Genomic DNA, 20,524 nt, shown 5'->3' with positions numbered 1-20,524 from the left:
CTGACATGTAGCTTATATTTTCCACAATACCAAATGACCATAAATTCCTTGCTTCTCAATTAAAGCAGAAGTGGGTTTTTTTCTGACAGATTGCATGTGCCTGTGCCACAGTGCGGCTGCCACTGATCTAAAAATACAAGCCGCTGTGTTTCATCTAATTCTCGCCGACTTGCATAGATTCTTCTCATCGTGTTAGTGGCATGTAGCTTATCATCCACATTACCAAATGATGAGTTAATATAAAATTCCCACCCGCTAGCAGAAAACACAAGTGTTATTCCGATATCGTACCAGCTAGACCAGTTTGGAAGACTGACTCGATCGACTCTGTCATACGTAGCCGCACTGACTACACTGAAATACGACTGCATCAGTTCAGTAAATGAATGGTTTCCGAATTATTATTTCAAGGCAAGAACAATCGTAATCGAAAACGTGTAGGGTTCAGAACGTTCTTACCATTATAAGACTTATTACCAGCGTGCCTCGTGCGTGCAGACTCAGTCAGTGCAGACTGCATGCAGTGGTTTGATTGCCCTAGCAGACGACATTAACCCCGCTCAGCAAATTAACATGTTGGGCAAATGTGAACGAAAAAACGATGGGGATATAATACGTGTAGGGTTCAGAGCATTCTTACCGTTCATATTTAGTATCAGACTCCCCGATGAGTGAAGATAGAACACGAGAAATATGCCACATTTGTTTTGAAAATGTGCGAACCGTCGAGTCCCGCGGCTTCGAGTCAATTCAAGGGGAGTCACTCCGCACAGTCAATCCGTCGAAGCTCGACTGGAGGTTTCGAATCGCAAATAATGAAGAGCACAGCCCTTTCTCCGAGTTCAAATGAGGTCTCTCTGAAAGATCATCACTGTTCAGATTAACGCTACACTGGAATTTACCAACAGAAATTAAAATGCGTGTGACGAAAGCACGACACACTTGAGACACCCCACACAAAAGTAGATCTTTGTACACGACCTGACCACACAGTTATGCCTATTCAAATGCGCGTTGCAAAATGTGCGCTTGGAATCTTCTTTTTTCTATGGCGGTACTGACAATATCGTTATTGAAACAATCCCAGTGCACTAAGGGATTTATAGAGCAAATCTCGAAAATAATTATTGAACTCAGCGCTATGCGCTTCGTTCAATAATGAATTTTCTCGATTTGCTCTATAAATCCCTTAGTGCACTGGGATGTCTCAATAACTTAAATAATAATTGTCAGTAAGTACTGGTGTCACATGACCGATGTGAACCAGTTGATTGGCTAATGGCGATGCGCTAAAACTGTTAGCGCACTCTTGGAGTGCGCTAACTTTTCCACAGAGCGTATTCTTCCGCCCTTTGCCTAAGCGAGAGTGTACTCTCATCCTCAGAACTAATTAATGACATGTAGCTTATATTCTCCACAATACCAATGATTATGACCATAAATTTCCTGCTTCTCAATTAAAGCAGAAGTGGTTTTTTCTGACAGATTGCATGTGCCTGTGCCACAGTTGCCACTGATCTAAAAATAGAACCCGCTGTGTCTAATTTTTCAGTTTCGACTTGCGAAGATTCCTCTCATATTTATGCCATGTTAGTGGCATGCAGCTTATTATCCACATTACCAAATGATGAGTTAGTATACAATTCCCAGCAGCTAACAGAAAACACAAGTGTTATTCCGATAACGTAGCAGCTAGATCAGCACGTAGCAGACTACACTGAAATACGACTGCATCTGTTCAGTAAATGAATGTTTTCCGAATTATTATTTCAAGGCAAGAACAATCGGAATCGAAAACATGTAGGGTTTAGAACGTTCTTACCATAACCATATATAAGACTTATTACCAGCCTGCCTCATGCGTGCAGACTCAGTGCGACGTGACGAGCAATTTTTGTTTTTGAAATGAGACTCAGTGCATTGGTTCGATTGCATAGCAGACGACATAAATCCCGCTCAGCAAATTAACATGTTGGGCAAATGTGAACGATAAAACGATGGGGATATAATACGTGTAGGGTTCAGAGCATTCTTACCGTTCATATTTAGTACCAGACTCCCGATGAGTGAAGATACCACACGAGAAACATGCCACATTTATTTTGAAAATGTGCTTTCCGTCGACCTTGGCAAGGGGCAAAACTCTGCACAGTCAATCTGTCGAAGCTCGATGAAGGTTTCGAATCGCAAATAACTAAGAGCACAGTCCTTTCTCCGAGTTTAAATGAGGTCTCTATGAAAGATCATCACTTTTTAGCTTAACGCTACACTGGAATTTACCAACAGAAATTAAAACAAGAGTTTGCGTGTGACGAAAGCACGACACACTTGAGACACCCCACACAAAAGTAGATCTGACACAAACCTGACCACTCAGTTACGCCTATCCAAATGCGCGTTGCAAAATGTGCGTTTTGAATCTTCTTTTTTATCTGGCGGTACTGACAATATCGTTATTGAAACAATCCCAGTGCACTAAGGGATTTATAGAGCAAATCTCGAAAATAATTATTGAACTCAGCGCTATGCGCTTCGTTCAATAATGAATTTTCTCGATTTGCTCTATAAATCCCTTAGTGCACTGGGATGTCTCAATAACTTAAATTGTCAGTAAGTACTGGTGTCACATGACTGATGTGAAACAGTTGATTGGCTAATGGCAATGCGCTTAAAACTGTTAACGCACTCTTGGAGTGCGCTAACTTTTCCAGAGAGCGTATTCTTCCGCCCTTTTCCAAAGCGAGGCTGTGCCCCTTCTTTTGATTTGAGAAGATTCTTCTCATCCTCCGTGTTAGTGACATGTAACTTATCTTCTCCACATTACCAAATGATGCTTGACCATGTTTATGTGTGTTTGTTTGTGTCTTTGTATATGTGTAGGTGGGTGCGTGCGTGCCGTGCGTGCGTGCGTGCGTGCGTGCGTATACGCTTGCGCGAAAGGGACGGAGAAGGGGGGGATAAGAATAAATATTATGATGATTAAGAATTGATTGGGTCACAACTATACCAACTGGCCTCCACTGCACCAACTACAGAGCCGAGGTTGAAGCACTGATCCACGCAGCCAACACCATCAGCTGCAAGGTCAATTCCGACACTCAAGTTGTCTTCCTGACTGGTGCATTGTCTGCAGTCAACAAGCAGTCAACAACAACCTGTCTCAGCTTGCAAAGACACTCCACAACATCAAGTGTCTGAAGATAGTACTGCAGTGGATACCCTCACACTGTGGGATAGAAGGAAACGAACAGGCAGACAGAATGGTCAAATTGGGTGCAAAGGACGAGCAAGAAGAAAACACAGTAAGCTCTACAGTGATAAAAACGATCATAAAACCTCTGCTCAAGACCCCCCCCCCTCTTCCGCCTGAGAACAGGGCACAACAAACTCCAACCACACCTGTACGTTATTGATAAGGCCCCCAAAAAAAGAAGTATGTTTACGGTAACATAGGCAAAACAAATAGGGTCGGTAGGTCGGGATTATTTTTTTTCTCAAAAAAACAACATATTTTTAAGTTATTTTGCCAAAAAACAAAGACTTTTTTTTTTCCCCAAATGCCCCAAAAAAGTCTAGGGTCGCGCGAAAAAATAGGGTTGGTCGGGATACCGTAAACAGACTATTTTTTGTTTGCCTAACTATTGGATATTAACTGAAACGTCACGCTTAATTTTTACGTCATGGTGGGGGATAAACGGCTGCAGATTCACAACTGTCACCTCAAACCACACGTTCAAAATGTAATTTTGATCTTTAAGTTTAGGTATGATTTCATAGTCATTGGCATAGTAGAGTCTCGTGAGACGATGCTTGATGCGCCCTGTGTCAGTTTGTGGATGTGTTGCAGCGCCTTGCGTGACTGTAAAGCTTGATCCTTGAACAACCTCAAAACCTTGAACGTTCAAAATGTCAGTTTATCTTTAATTTTCGGTATGTTTTCGTAGTAGGACACGTTAAAATCTCGCCTCCCCAGCGTCTCATCCCGGGTACGATTGAAAATGTCCTCCGCCAAACAGCCGAGCGCAACGCGACTGTAGTCTTGGTAGAATTTGTTGGCGAAAAGGTGTGGCTGTTTGCTGAGAAAGGGTATGTCGAGAGCGGAGAAGATGCAGAGTTGTCGGACGACCTTTCTTCCTGGGCAGGGGACACCACTCGTTTTAACCCAGTTCTTCCGTCGACTCAGGAATGGGATGAGGCGCTGCGCATTTTTTTCTTTCAAGCTTCCTGTATAAACATAATGACAACAATTGGATGTTTACTATACATTTTTTTTTATATATTTGGTATTATCTCTTTAACCTGATATCACAAAAAGGTGTAGTGTCGCACCGTAGGGGTTGGCCTTCCCTTGGGAGAAAGTAAACAGAACTTTCATAACGAAAACCTCAGGGGTCATGATAAATTACTTACCCTCGCCTTACTTTTTACTTCTGAACTTTAATGCTCTACTCATGGATACAATACAATACAGAACAATCAAATACAATGGAAGGTCACTCTTACACAACACATACTTTATTACAGTCGAACCTGTCTAAAGAGACCACCCAAGGGACTGAGCAAAAGTGGTCCCTTTAGACAGGTGGTCTCCTTAGACAGATGATTTATATAGTCGTAACAACCGTCGGGGATCCTTTGGGGTGGTCTAAATGGGCAGGTGGTCTTTATGGACAGGTGGTCTTTATGGACAGGTGGTATTTATGGACAGGTGGTCTTTATGGACAGGTGGTCTTTATGGACAGTTGGTCTTTATGGACAGGTGGTCTCCAGGGCAGGTTCGACTGTATCACATTGGTTTGGAAAAAGGCATACCTTTAAATCCGCCGGGTACTCTCAGTTGGGGGTTGTAGTTGAGGGTATTGAAGAAACTCTCATCAGGGTGCCCAATCCTCCTGGTCCAGTTGAGAAAGTCTTGAGCCGTCCTGTTGTGCAGTATAAAGTCCACGAATCCTCTGCTGAGTGTCACCTGCACACCTCCAGCGTACACTGTCAGGTTGTGAGGTGCTGGGAGGCGGCGCCTCCATCGGCCTTGAAAAGCCGAGCTGCACGAGAGAAACAGAAACATTGCTTGAGCACCTTAACTTCGCGAAGGGAAAGGTTGTTAAAGCATGCTTGCACAAGGCAAGAAGACTCATTTTGTTTGTGTGTGTGTCTGTGTGTGTGTATATGTGTGTGTGTGTTTGTGTGTTTGTGTGTGTGTGTATGTGTGTGTGTGTGTGTGTTTGTGTGTGTGTATGTGCGTGCGTGCGTGCGTGCGTGCGTGCGTGCGTGCGGGCTTGCTTGCGTGAGTGAGTGCGTGCGGGTGTGTGTGTGAGTATGCTAGTGCACAACATGTGGTAGATACAGGTCTCAAGTCAATCCATTCCCACACCAAAATTACGAACAAATACTCACTTCGGGTCAAAGCCATGGACGTCGTTTGCGCCGTTGAAAGCCTTTAGGATTTTCACCAGCTCGTAGTTGGTTTTGAGAGGGAACTCCTGTCCGGTGAGGTTGATGAAATAGCGCCACGTCTTGCTGTGATTCCACAAGTCCTGCATACACACAATCTCGGGCTCCAGCACCGTGAACGCTCCCCACCTGACGTCAATGGAGCGTGACGTCATAAACACGCCGGGCAGGCAGTCTGTCACTGCCCTGATGGCGTCACGGAAGGAGCTGCGTGACTTCTTGTCCACGTGAATGCAGTAGGAGTTCTGCGGGCGGTAGATGGCGCGTAGCAGGAACACAACCTGTTGATGACAAACTGAACGAATGAAAACAACCAAACACTTTTTGTCGCCATAAAGCCTGTCCTTAACTGGGCGAAGTCGACTACGCGAAGTACACTTCGCGAAGCTGGCCTTACAAAGCTTTAGCACTGAGTTTTCGGTTAAAAGACATTGCGAAGTCTAAACGAAATCGACTTCGGGCTCAATTAAGGACCTCCTTATAGCTTAGCTAAAACCTCTTTTGGACAAAATCTCTAAACATATAGAACCCCTTAGGCAGTGTTATAGACAGAACTATTGGAATCACGTGTGGTCACAGTTCGAGCCGCCCTAACCTACTACGATAACAACCAAATAAACAGAAATATGTATCCCTTTTGCACCAATCTAGTTTCAGAATTAAATACTTAAAAACAAAAACTCGTGCGTCAAATGACAAAGCGTATGTGCATGCGTGGGTTCGTGCGTTAGTGCGTGGGTGCGTGGGCGTCTGTCTGCCTGTCTGTCTGTGTCTGTATGTCTGTCTGTATGTCGGTGAGTCTATGTGAGTTCAGGTTGTAAAGCACATTGCTTTCGTTTGCTATGTAAAAATATGTTGTTAGTTTGTTTGTTGTTGTTATTTTGTTGTTGTTGTGGGTTTGTTTGTTTGCCTCGAATAAAGGCTTGTAGACATCGTATCCATACTTACCTGTGCCGCATCTTTGTACGTTAGGATACTAAAAGCGATGGGAAAGGTTTCCTCCATGTCAGTGAGAGAGTCATTGATGAATCCATAGCGCTGTACGAACGACGAGCACGTGCGAGCAGCTAGTGTTATGCTTGTGTCGTTTTCAATGCTCTTTGCTTGTTCACGTTCGACCTTGTAGGCTTTTTCCAGCTGTTCTTTGTCTCCTTCGATCACCGCCTTGCAGTCAACCGCCTCTACGTGTACTGCTCTCTCTGACAGATACCTCTCTATCTGAAACCGCAGATAGTCAAAAGATGCAAGTTCGGTCAGGCTACACACACACACCCACACGAACGTACTCAGGCACGCCGGCCCGCACGAAGACACACCGCTCACACACACACGCACGCACACTGCACACACACACACAAACACGCACGCACGCACGCACACTCACGCACGCACGCACACCGTTCACACACGCACCCACGCACACCGCCGCACACGCACATCGCACACCGCACACACACACAAACACCCACACATACATACACACACACTCACACGTATCACGCACGCACACACACACACACACACACACACACACACACACACACACACCCGCGCACACACACACACACACACACACACATGATACACACACACACACCCGCACACAAGAAAAACTCTTGTACCTCTGTTTTATTCGTCTGAGGTTGCGTTGTCGTGTCACCTGTTGACCTCCACCCTGTACGCAACAGTCGACATCACTTTTACTTATTGTGCATGACTTATTGTTTCACTCCTTCCCGTGTGAACAATTAGTCTCACCATCTCTGACCTAGCCAAGATTTTACGTGGGACAAGAACATCCCTTTGCTTGGACTCATACTAAAGATAAACACCATGTCTGCTACCTGCAAGCCATGAGTTGGCAGTGGGTTTTTATTTTGTTATTAAAAACAACTTCCCCCCCCCCCCCCATCTTCCCCCCCCCCTCCCTCCTGTGTGTTCTAATTGTTCACGTACGTTCTGCTTTATGATTTTGCCCCCTTTTTGGCTCACGTAAGTGTAGCCTATGCGATGCTAACTTTTGTCTGTCTGTGCGTGTGTATGTGTGTATATGTGTGATAGAAACTTTAACATTTGACTGAACACCGAAATACTAATTTTACCTGGTTATTATCCAAGCAACAGCTTCAAAGTATAGAAGCCATGATCAACATTTCGTCGGCACGTATGTAGTTAAAATGTGTATCCAAAGAAAACGGGTGGTGGGGGGTTTTGGGGGGGTAAAAACAGGTGACTGGTTTGTGTCGTGTGTGAGTGGTATGTAGACCAGGTCAGGGGTCAAGGTTAAGTCAGATCGCGTGAAGGATTGTGGTATAGATACAGTTCTCACCCAGCTGCAGTTCGCCGATTCGGGGAAGACGATTTCACATTGTTCGGTTTCGTAGCCCCAGAAAAATAGATAAAGAAGATACCAAAGGAGATTTCCTACAGGTTGATCTGCCCAGCGTGTTTCCAGTGTGTGCGCGAGGAAGCGCTGTCGAAAGCGCAGTGTCGATCTGGCAGTTGTGTCCCCGTAAGTAGGCTACAGACAGACAGATCTAGATCTAGTGTCTCCCACTCTTGCACCGTGTCACCTATGCTTACTGTGTGTGTGTATGTGTGACGGAGTGAATAATAATAATAATAATAATAATAATAATAATAATAATAATAATAATAATAATAGTGACAAGCTTATATAGCGCGAACCATGGGGTTAATCCACGCTCTCCGCGCTTAACATCAAACTGAACAGCTTAGAAAAAGCAATACATGTTTACAATAAAGAGTATCCTAGTTCATGCATAAATGCCATAATGCGTTAATTATACAAACAACAACATCCAAAGAAAAACATACACTCACACAAGTTAAAACTAAGTACATAGTAAGAAAAATAATATGTTAAATCACTATATCATAGCACACACACATACACACACACACACACACACACACACACACACACATGCAGACATACACACACACACACATATATATACACACACACACACACACACACACACACACACACATGCAGACACTCATAAACGCACATACATTAACACGCACACAGACACACATACCGACACACACACACACACAAGCACACGCACACACACATCCACACACACACACACACACACACACACACACACACACACACATACACATACACATACACATACACACAAACACATACACACACACAGATACACATACATACACACACACACATACACGTGCACGCACGCACATACACACATGCACACACACACACATGCACACACACACACACACACACACACACACACACACACACACACACACACACACTGCATACCCTCTGTATAATATACATTGGTTTGGTGGTATTATTTGACTTTCCACATGTCAACGAAAAGTTCCGCTCTGTGTTCTCTTACCTCTTTCAATCCCGCGGTTACCAGGAAATTGAGAGGAAGACAGAAAAGAATGCTATTCACTGATTCGATCATCCATTTTATTCAAAGGAGCGCATAATGCAGGTTTGACCTGAAAGAAGGCTTACAATTTTCTGGCAGGGGTCATGCTTAGGCCCGGCGCTCACCGTGCCGCTGAAACTGCGCAGGTATATTCTGCCCTTTACGAAGCCATACAGCTCCAACACCGCCTGGGTCAACTGCTTAAAGGGCACCCTTTCATGCTTACTTTTGAGTGCCGTGTCTCTGTTTGTGTTGTTGCCTTGTCATCTTCATGTAATTCATGTGTAAGTGTATATGAGTATGCTTGAGTTGTTAATGCGAAAGATTGTGTATGAGTGCGCCTTGAGTCGCCTTGTGGTGAGATATGTGCGCGTTATAAATTCTCGTATTATTATTATTATTATTATTATTAGGCTATACCTGCGCAGTTTCAGAGGCACAGACGACGCACTGCATATTATTGATGCTGTGATAGGGATTATGACGAGTACTTGGCCTGTTTTTCTTTCACGCAACGTGTAGCGGGCTGGGATAATCTGCAGTGCGTCGTCTGTCTTGCTGAAGTTACATAGGTGAGCGCCGGGCCTTATGAACACACTTCGTATTTTCTACTGACAGAAGCAAAACTCAAGTTTGAAATTTGACTTTTCGTACTTTTACAGTTAACAAAAACTCTAATAATTTAATGTTAAAAAGTAAAGAGAATGAAAAGATAAGAAAATTTATACAATCCTCAAAGGGATAGTTACATGAGTTCAATCACACACACACACACACACACACACACACACACACACACACACACACACACACACACACACACACACTCACACACACACACACACACACACGCGCGCGCGCACGCACGCCCGCACGCACACGCACGCACGCACACACACATACGCAAACATGCACGCACACGCTCGCACGCACGCACGCGTACACGCACGCATACAACCACACACACACACACACACACACACACACACACATACACACTTACACACATGCACACACACACGCGCACGCACGCACACACATACACAATCACACACACACACACACACACACACACACACACACACACACACACACACACACACACTAACTTTGTAACTGACCTGACAAAGTGTCGAGAACTCCTCTATAAACGTAAGACCACATTGCACCTGCAGTTAGAATGTTCACAACCCCTAAACATATTGCCACAGTGAACAAAACGGCAATTTTCCTGTTGAACGCAACCATTTTTTTCAGTTTCTTTACTGCGTGTTATGAAATCTGTTGTTTATTCCATCAAGAAATCAGAAACACAGGTGTTTTTGTAATATATGTTATTTTCTCTATTCAGATGTTCTATCTGCCTTCTCAAATAATCTGAACTTCACCGATATTATCATTGATTTAATATTGTCTGGTAACAATGCTACATCTTTGTTGACTTATATTGTAACGATCAAAATGTCCTTATTTTATTCGAGTGGAAAACAGTCACGTCAGCGCACCTTGGCGTATGTGTCAAGTTCGTCCCGTGAAAACGGCTGCGAAGAAATATTAAACATAGGTCCCACTATCACGAATATTTTGGCGAACCACAACGAGTTACTACGATTTTGCCACAACGATGTTTGCCACGAATGATTGCGAAAAATCGGCATAACAAGCACGAAGTAACAAATACGAACCACAACGACCTCGGCGATTTTCTCAACGAATCCCAACTTGTTGTAGTTCGCCGTCAAAATTCGTCACACCCAGGCTTAAGCCCGCACCGTCACCGGCTGAGGCAGATTAAAAAAAACCACCGAGACGCTTCCGACTTCAGTGTGTATCTACACATTTGCTCTTTTGATCGATTTAGCCATTGAAATGATCCCAAATAATGTATCGATACAATTGTAATGCTTTGCGTCGATCTTTACAAGCTATATACCAATGTATACATAATTCTGAAAGAGTGTCAGTCAGCACTGTTTGCTTATTTCTACAAACCCCCCCCCCCCCCCCCCCCCCACAAAAAAAAGCTCAATTTTCAACATTGCAATTTTTGGTGGTGCTAGAATAAGATGTCTTCTTCTTCAGCGTTCCAGAAATTCTGGTGACGTGTGAGCTCGTTTTGCCCATTTGGGTTCCCCACACTATACTCTGAGAGCATAGTCAGCTTCACTCCGCTTTCGTTGGGGAGTCATGCTGGGTATTTTCGTGTTTCCATAACCCACCGAACTCCGACATGGATCACAGGATCTTTTCCGTGCGCACTTGGTCTTGAGCTTGCGTGTACACACGAAGGGGGTTAAGTCACTAGCAGGTCTGCACATAAGTTGACCTGGGAGATCGGAAAAATCTCCACTCTTAACCCGCCAGGCGGCAGCGACAGGGATTCGAACTCACGACCTCCCGAATAGGAGGCCGGCGTCTTACCACTGCGCCACTTCGCCCGTCAATAAGATGTCAAATATCTGGCCAGACTATAACGTGGAATGGCCAGCCCTCCGCTTTAACACATACCCAAAATCAATAAACTGGGTGCTTTCTGTGCAGACTGGGATATATTTTTAAATGAAATGATATGTCTTAACTGACACTTGAAAAACGGATCTGAAAAAGAAAACCGAACTGTTTTCACAAGAAGGTTGACCCCATTCAGCTGAAAGAACCCTTGAACGAACTGTTTGATTCTTATTTTCACACAATTCACCACTGGTGTGTTTGGGATACAAAGTTAAAAAGGAAAGGTTCAACAAAAGAAATCTGTTTGGTCGGTTTTGCTAGGATCTCTTGAAACCTAGAAGGGGTAATCCAGTCTCCAAAGAAATATTTGCTTTGAACTAACTAAATTATAAAGCGAACTACAAATCAGCGATCTACTACTAGCTTATTTTTGTGTTAGTTCTTCTCAAAACTGAAAGTGAATATTTAAGGTAAGTAAATATATGCCAACACCTGAGTTTGCTAGCTAGCAATGATCGTATTGCAAATTGAGTGTTATGTCCTAAGCCGTATCGTAATTTGAAGGCCCAGCAAACTGCAGTCCGATAAGGGGAATGAGGTGGGTGGGTGAGGGGTGGGGTATACAGGCCGTGGTTGGCGTATGTGTGTGTGTGTGTGTGTGTGTGTGTGTGTGTGTGTGCATGGGCGTGCGTATTTGCATGCATGTTTATGTGTAATTTGTGTCTTTGTATATGTGTATGTTTGTGCTTGCGTGCTTGTGTGTGTATGCGCTTGCGCGAAAGGGCGAAGGAGAAAGGAGGGAGGAGAGGGGATGAAAATAAATATTATGATTGAGGATTGATGGGTTAATCACCATTCCATACTCGGACATTCTTCTTCTTCTTCTTCTTCTACGTTCCCGGCCATACGTCTAGATGTCCAGTCCAGTGTTGAGTGCAAATCCCGCAGTCAGCCGCAGTGATGCCGGCTTGGACATTCAATAATGGCTTCAATGGAATTTAAGAATTTCAAGCTAATATGATACGAACCTTCACACAAAATAAACAAACTAATAAATCAAGCAAAAAATTGAACAAAACAAACAAACAAACAAACAACAAACAAACAAACAAACGAAAACTCCGTCAATCAGACCTGCCTTTTTGTTTATATCTCTCTTCCCTTCGTTCCTTCCTTTCTTTCTGTCATTAATTTGTCAAACACTTTCACACACACACACACACACACACGCACACACACACACACACACACACACACCCACACACACACACACACACACACACACACACACACACACACACACACACACGCACACGAAAAACACAGAGCACGTTTTCCATACGTTTTGTTGGTGGGCTTTATTTTCCTTCGGAGCTATTCTCAAAATCTTCAAATATACACACAAGTTGCAACATTTGTCACAGTAGCAGAAACTCGTTTTTAATTTCCTGTTTATCAATCAATCAATCAATTAACCAATAACCAACCAACAAAATCAATCAACCAATCTATCAACCAACCAACCAAACCAATCAGGAACATCTTTCTCGGGTTTTCACCATGTGTCAGAATGTTTTGTCAGAGAAAAAATTGCTGAATCCAACCGAAAGACATGTGAGCTTGACCCATTGCCCTCGTGCATTCTCAACCAGTGTATTGATGCGCTAGTTCCATGTATTACCGGTATCGTCAATGATTCGCTGGCCATCGGGATCTTCCCATCTGTATTCAAATCGGCGGTAGTCCGCCCTCTGCTTAAAAAACTTTCCCTAGACCCTAACTGCCTAAAAAACTTCAGACCCGTTTCAAATCTTCCTTTTTTCTCGAAATTACTTGAAAAGATAGTTCTCTCTCAGATCATTGGGCACCTCACCCAGAACAAGCTCCTCGACCCCCATCAGTCCGCGTATAGGGCTGGCCACTCAACAGAAACCGCTCTCATCAAAATTGCAAATGACCTTCTCTTAGCTCTCGATCAAAAGCATGTGTCTGTCCTTTCTCTATTAGATATCGGCAGCATTTGACACTATTGACCACTCCGTTCTCCTAACAAGACTTCACAATTCTTTTGGTATTTGCCACACTGCCTTAGCTTGGTTTAAGTCCTACCTCACAGACCGCTCTCAGATAGTCTCCATTGACGGCTTCCAATCTGCTCCATCCCCATTGACTTTCGGTGTCCCCCAAGGATCTGTACTTGGCCCGGTGCTATTCATCATGTACACGAAACCAATATCTAATGTCGTCTCTCGCCACTCTGTTTCCTATGAAAGCTTTGCTGATGACACTCAGTTACAAAAACCTGGCCCTATTACTGACCTCCCCAACACAATCGAGACAACTAAGAACTGCATCTCTGACTTGAAATTGTGGATGACCGAAAATAAATTGAAACTTAACGACGACAAGACCGAGATCATGCTAGTTGTACCCCCTTCTCTTAAAAAAGAACCATCCCTTCCTGCCCAAATCTCTATAGCTGGAACTGATATTCAGTTGGCTTCTCAAGTACGAAACCTCGGTGTCATCTTCGACGAAACTCTCTGCTTCAAACAACAAGTCTCCACTGTCTGTAGAAATGCCTACTATGAACTGAGAAAAATTAGCTCCATCCGCCACTGCCTTTCTTCTGATGCTACAAAAACCCTCATTTGCTCTCTCGTTCTTTCAAGGCTAGATTACGGAAATGCCCTTCTTTCTGGTTCTTTTGACTATCTCATTGAAAAACTGCAGAAAGTACAGAACAACTCCGCTAGATTAATCACAAAGACCCCTAAAAGACACCACATCACACCTGTTTTGAGATCTCTTCACTGGCTGCCTGTAAGAAGTCGTATTCAATACAAAATTGCATGCATTTGTTTCTCTTTCTTTCATGGTACAGGACCTGCTTATCTCTCTGAGATGTTATCAAAATATTCAAACCTCTCCTCTCTTCGCTCTGCAACAGATACCAATGTACTTAGTAAACCAAAAAGAAACAGAAAATCAACTAACTATGGATTTGAGAGATCCTTCAAGTACCAGGGACCTCTTGTCTGGGAGAAAATCCCCCGGAGCATTAGGGATTCCCAGTCACCATCTGCCTTTAGAACAGCCCTCAAAACACACATGTTTAAGTTAGACCTCTGAAGGAGATCCCATGATCGGTGAGTCATTGGCGCTGCCACGTGTACTATCTACTAAAGTGTGGCGTTCGTGAAGATGTGTATGTACCTGTGTGTGTTGTACTAGTATAACGTATGCGTACATAGAATGACATTGCGGGTTACCTGAACATTGACAATGACGAAAGAAAGATTGTGTGTGTGTGTGTGCGCGCGCGCGTGTGTGTGTGTGTGTGTGTGTGTGTGTGCGTGTGTGTGTGCGTGCGTGTGTGGGTGTGTGTGACCATGTTTGAATTTATTCGGATTTAGTTCTCTTTCCTTGTTTGTATTATGATTATGTAAGTGTAAAGCGCTCTGGGCTTGTCACCACGAGGTTTACGCGCTATATAAGTAATCGTTATTATTATTATTAATCAATCAATACATCAATTAATCAATGAATCAAGCCCCCGGCTTCTACACCAACGATTGAAGTAAGTACCATCATAGAATGTCAGTCGTCAAGGTCAAATCATCCCCCTATCCTCGTCTACCCTTATCTCCATGTGAACCTTTTGGTTTGTGGCCAACTCAAGGGACTCAACAACTGCACAAACCCGCATCAAGGTAACTGCAATTGCTTCCCTTACATTGTGCAGCAAAATTCTGCATGAATACATTACTAGAAGCTCTCTATCTCTCCTTTCTCGGCCTGTTGTCTGTATGTCTGTCTCTCTTCGCCCTCATTCCTAATCTCTCTCTCCACCTTCACATACACAAACACGAATTAATGCACACACACACACAAGCACTCAAACACGCAAACGCAGACACACACACATGTACACACACACAGACACACACACACACCGCACACACACACACACACACACAAATACACACACACACACACCCATCCCGCTCCCCCACCCCCCATATACACACCCACACCACTTGAGGATTTTCACAGACATATTATGTAATACACCGACACAAAAAGCACAGTCGTGTTGAATTTTCTTGGGTAATTCCCAATGGTCATCTTGGAGTTAACCCGCTTTGAGACGAAGAGATCTTTACTTCTGTTGGGAGGGGGAGGGGTGGAGAGGAATGGGGAGGGGACATGTGTCCATCCAAAAAAGGAGGGTTGATGGGTACTGGGGTAATAGAGTGTGGAGAAAGGGAAGTGTCCATATACAGTCGAACCTGTCTAAAGAGACCACCCAAGGGACTGAGCAAAAGTGGTCTCTTTAGACAGGTGGTCTCTTTAGACAGGTTATTTATATAGTCGTAAAAACCGCCGGGGATCCTTTGGGGTAGTTTTAATGGGCAGGTGGTCTTTATGGACAGGTGGTCTTTATGGACAGGTGGTCTTTATGGACAGGTGGTCTTTATGGACAGGTTCGACTGTATATGCAAACACATTCAAACCGCACTGCCTACAAACAAGTCCCCATGTTTAAGATCATGGTCAGTTCTTAATATTCTCTGTTCAGAAAGTTCAACCAGTACAACTCACCTCCATGTTAGGATATACTCTCTTTGAAATGATCCTCAGTTTCATGAGAAAATTTGCAATTAATCAAGTAGCTCCTGGCAATGATCCAGGATTGAAGAGATTTCCCTTCAGGCTGTGCCCACAAACAGAATTATGAAACCCTATCCGTGCGCATAAGTTGGTGACCAATCTAAGAGAGGGCCCATGTGGTCGATACAGCAATTCTTCTCTGCAGACTACAGAGCACATTCTGCACACCTCTTCGTACACAAAACGGATCTTTTCAGGTCCCCAACACACAGTTGAAAATCATGATAGTACACAACATGGACCACGGCAGATAATCCAGCAATGGTTTTGAAGAGAGACTCGTCTTTTCAGTTGACATACTATATTGAAATCCTGTTCGTTCGCAGAACAAATCTCTTTCGGACACACACACACGCAGATACACATGTAAGTCACGTTTAGTTCGAACAGCCGCTACGGCAGCTAATACATCAATGACGTTGACGGGAGAATCTTCTCTTCAGAGAGCACACTGATCGACTCGCACAATAAAGTCATGGGTTGTTCCCAGAACAAATCCTTTCAGGCCAATCACCCACGCATGAATTTTGCTCATACGTACAAGATCCACTGCAATGAATGCGGCACAGTTCCTGGTGATGATTTTAATTAAGAGTCTTCTCTACACATTCACCTGCAGCCTGAACGGGTCTCTTCAAGCCATATACACACATACACATGAAAATCATGTTCTTATGCGTACACAGGCGTCACCACAAATCCTGTCCCTGATTTGACGAGAGAGTCTTCTCTTCAGAACACACACACACACACACACACACACCGACACACACACACACACACACACACACACACACACCGACACACACACACACACACACACACACACACACACACACACACACACACACACACACACACACACACACAAACAAACATGACACTTACTTTTAAATTAAATTCTAAATCGTTCAGCTCAGAACCCGAACGGTTTTTTCAAGATGGGTTTGCGTGGCATGTCGGCTGAGCCATGAGACAAGGCACGCGGTCTGATGCTGCTCAGCAGTACACTGGTAGCTAGCGGGGAACCCCGCGCCTCGTCCGCCCAGTGCACATGCGCGTGGTCGTCTTCCTCTTCCGTCGTCCTGGAGGCGTGGGGCGGGCGCGGCAAATGGCGGCGTCTTCGCGCGTGAATGCTTATGTCGCTCACCGCACGAGGTCGGAACTGTTCGCTCAACTGGGCGAATTCGTCGTCATCTTCGTAGGAGATCTTGAGGCTGTTCTCCGCCGGACCGTAGGTGCACAGACGTATGTGCGGCGTGTTGGGGGAGTGTGCGCGACGGGAGGTCGGGGAGTGTCGCGCTCCGTTGCCTGCGTGGGAGTCTGCAGGGGAGTGTAGCCGTAGAGAGTTAGGAGAGTGCGCGCGGTGGAGGGAGGAGGTAGGAGTAGGGGAGCTGAGAGATCGGGAACAGGAATCGTGCGAGGAACGACCGCCGCTCCCATCCCCCCGACCTGATCGCGATAGAGAAGGTGAGGAGGAAGGAGAGAAGGATGTGTCTTGTCCTGGAGGTCTTAGAAGCTGGGGGGAGGTGGAGGGAGAGCGACTGCCACCACCATTCACACCATAACCCTGCCTCTTCCTCCCGTGTCGGACGTCCAACAAGGCCTCTGCCCCTGGCGCCACCGGGGACGACCCTCTTTGTCTGGAGTGCTCGGCCTTGGGAGAGAGTTTCCTCCCTTCCTCCGTCCCCACCCCCTTCCACTCCACCCCCCGCGTGTGGTCATCCGGGCGCGACGGACAGTATCCTGATGACGTCATATAGTCTGCGTCACCACCACCACCGCCAGTGTCCCCTCGGCTACCGGAAGAAGCCCTTCCCGAGGAGGTAGGGGAGGTCTGTTTCGGTGAGGTAGAGTTGGAGTTCGTCCCTCGCGGGTACAGCCTCGATAAAGGCGTGTGCGGTTTTCCAGAAGACGTAGAGTGTCCTAGGTCGCCCAGCTCGTCCGAGTTGGTGAAGTACTTGGACTGACCTTGACACCCAGCGGCCGCGCTCCAGGTGACCACGTGACCCGGGGCGGAGCGCGTGAGGGAGTGGCTGCTCGTGCCGTTCGCGTGACTGGGGATCTTGACCCCGAGGTCACGCGCGGCGTCCTTGACCCTGTCTCTGTACAAAGACTGTGTTGCAGGGCTGGAGTGCCGTCTGCCTTGAGAGGAGTTGACGCGGGGAGGGTGAGAGTTGTGGTTATGGTGACTATCTCCTCCTCCTCCTCCTCCTACATGGTGCTCCCGGCCTTGGCGTTTGTGGTGATGAGGGAGAAGACTGGAGCTGTGACCCATGTCGTTTGTGTCGCCCTGGCGTGAGAGCGCCTCGAGGTTCAGATCCGTCACAAAGTCACTAATCTGCAAGCAAGGGCTGAAGTTTTCGTCGTCGTCGTCTTGAACGCAGATACCTCTCTCAGTTTCTTCCCACCCCCTGTCTGATCGCCTGGCATAGTCCGTCCTGGGACTAGCGCTACTACAAGTTATTCGTAACACTGGTAAACGTGTGTCCCGGGGTGTGACCCTTCCAGCTTTCTCTACATTGGTAGGCGTGTTCGCGCTTCTGTCATGGGGAGTTCCTCTCCCAGACAGTCCACCTGCTTGTGCTGAAGCAGAAGGCGCGCCGCTGCAGCAGTCCCTGGAAGCAATCCCTCGGCTACACGACGCGCACGACCGTTTCCACTGATCGTCGCTATGGCAACGCCCTTCAAAACCGTCAAGGTCACGTCCTCGATGGCCAAGGTCGTGACCTACTCCGTTCCCATGGCCACGGAGCTCGGCCTGGGCCGTGACGCAGTAGGGATGAAGACGAGCTGGTGTGGAAGATGACGACAAAGACGATGCTGAGGACGAGGACGAAGACTGAGCGGAGTTTTGTCGCAGATCGTCCAGAACACTCTCGTACACGTCAGAGCCCCGGGGCACGGGCTTGCTGGTCACGTGACGACAGCGCGAGGAGAACCCGAGGTGGTGTTGGCTCATGGCCGCTGATGCCAGCCTGTCTGAAACACAACAAAGTGTGGGGTTACTTTTAAAACCAAAAAATAACGTTGTTCTCATTATTCTTACGTTTCGCATCTCGCACGCGTGTTTGCACGAAAATGTGTGTACAAAAAAAGGGCAGATCGATGTAAGAAGCTCTAAACGTGACCTTCCATTTTATCGTTTGTTTCAGTAAACCCTTATTTTGTAATCAAGGGCGATAACTGTCGTCTGGGAAAAATGAGGGTACTAATTTCACAAATCAAACATGGTTTTCAGATAGGGCGCTTGATAACCTTAATATTGATATTATATAATTTGCCATGGCTTTGTATGTAAGGTACATATAAGACTTGAAATCAGAGACAAAACACTCAATTATCTTTGAACAGACTGTATCTACGTAAAATCATTAGCAGACACACACACACACACACACACACACACACACACACACACACACACACACACACACACACACACACACACACACACACACACACACACACACTGTATCAAGAGAGAAAGACAGTTATTTTTATTGCAGATTTAACTTCTGATCTTTCATCCTAACGAAGATCCTGCCACAAGAATTTTTTTAGATTAATTTACACAGGCTGCTAGCAAACAGAGTGTTGCAATGAGCATTGCGGTTGCTCCCATGTTTACTCCCGCCGCCTCTTATTTGAGAAAACAAAATGGGTCCACCACGTAAGAAACTGAAACTGCCCACGCGCACAAAGCTGCTCTCTCTCTCTCTCTCTCTTTCTCTCTCTCTCTCTCTCTCTCTCTCTCTCTCTCTCTCTCTCTCTCTCTCTCTCTCTCTCTCTCTCTCTCTCTAATGCTGTAGGAGAGGCTCTGCAGTTCCTTCTGTCATGATTGGCGTAATCATTTGGACTCGAGTGAGCGCCTATCACTGTATGGAAAATATAAAGCCTGTTTTGAAAAAGAACGTTATGTGGGCATTGTATGGAAAGATGTGTACAGAAATGTCATCACTCAATTTAGAATGGGCGTTTCACAGATAAATATCCACAGATATCGCTTCCAAAATTCAACAGAAAACAAGAGGCGAAGCCTTCAAGGCTCACGTAAGAAATCGACAAACAGTAACACAAACTCAATCACTCCGTCACACATACACACACACACACACACACACACACAGTAAGCATAGGTGAAACTGTGCAAGAAAGCGAGACCCTGGATCTGCCAAGTAGTCTCTGCCCGATCACAATAACAATGACCGAGACGTTCAGTAATTCCTTTGCGTGACGTCTAACCCTCTTACGTCATAATGTGACGTCTTCAAATGGTTTCTATCACACACCTCAAACACTTTTGACCGAGACTGACGTAATCCATAGACTCGGAAATGTTAAAGTTTCTATCACACACACACACACGCACGCACGCACGCACGCACAGACAGACAAAGTTTATCATCGCATAGGCTACACTTACGTGAGCCAACAAGTGTTGCCCCTTTTGTGAAGATAAATTAGAGATCGAAATCCATTTTTACAGCCAAACATATTGTGAG

At 45.4% G+C, this 20,524-nt stretch overlaps 2 protein-coding genes across 4 annotated transcripts in view; both read right to left on the bottom strand.

The window, feature by feature from the left end:
* The window catches only part of LOC138966979 (beta-1,3-galactosyl-O-glycosyl-glycoprotein beta-1,6-N-acetylglucosaminyltransferase 4-like), a 10,890-nt gene extending 235 nt beyond the window's left edge, over positions 1 to 10,655 (bottom strand). Inside the window, exons 1-6 of one of the 3 annotated variants that reach the window (XM_070339393.1) lie at positions 10,016 to 10,573; positions 7,074 to 7,126; positions 6,400 to 6,669; positions 5,395 to 5,732; positions 4,813 to 5,042; positions 1 to 4,224 (exon numbers count right to left, since the gene is read on the bottom strand). The exon at positions 1 to 4,224 is cut by the window's left edge and continues 235 nt beyond it. In XM_070339393.1, coding sequence (XP_070195494.1) covers positions 3,902 to 4,224; positions 4,813 to 5,042; positions 5,395 to 5,732; positions 6,400 to 6,669; positions 7,074 to 7,126; positions 10,016 to 10,142 — 1,341 coding nt within the window. In that variant the 5' untranslated portion in view covers positions 10,143 to 10,573 and the 3' untranslated portion in view covers positions 1 to 3,901. The other 2 variants (XM_070339395.1, XM_070339394.1) reach the window with 2 other exon arrangements.
* A 2,028-nt stretch (positions 10,656 to 12,683) lies between these two features.
* The window catches only part of LOC138966978 (dentin sialophosphoprotein-like), a 37,933-nt gene continuing 30,092 nt past the window's right edge, over positions 12,684 to 20,524 (bottom strand). Inside the window, exon 3 of the mRNA XM_070339392.1 lies at positions 12,684 to 19,001. Within this exon, the coding sequence (XP_070195493.1) occupies positions 16,936 to 18,981 (2,046 nt within the window). The 5' untranslated portion in view covers positions 18,982 to 19,001 and the 3' untranslated portion in view covers positions 12,684 to 16,935. The remainder of the gene's footprint in view (positions 19,002 to 20,524) is intronic.

Source organism: Littorina saxatilis, linkage group LG5 (assembly GCF_037325665.1).
Source record: "Littorina saxatilis isolate snail1 linkage group LG5, US_GU_Lsax_2.0, whole genome shotgun sequence".
NCBI classification, from domain to species: domain Eukaryota; kingdom Metazoa; phylum Mollusca; class Gastropoda; order Littorinimorpha; family Littorinidae; genus Littorina; species Littorina saxatilis.
Note: the sequence above shows the minus strand (reverse complement) of the source record. Positions and strands in the feature narration are given on the sequence as shown.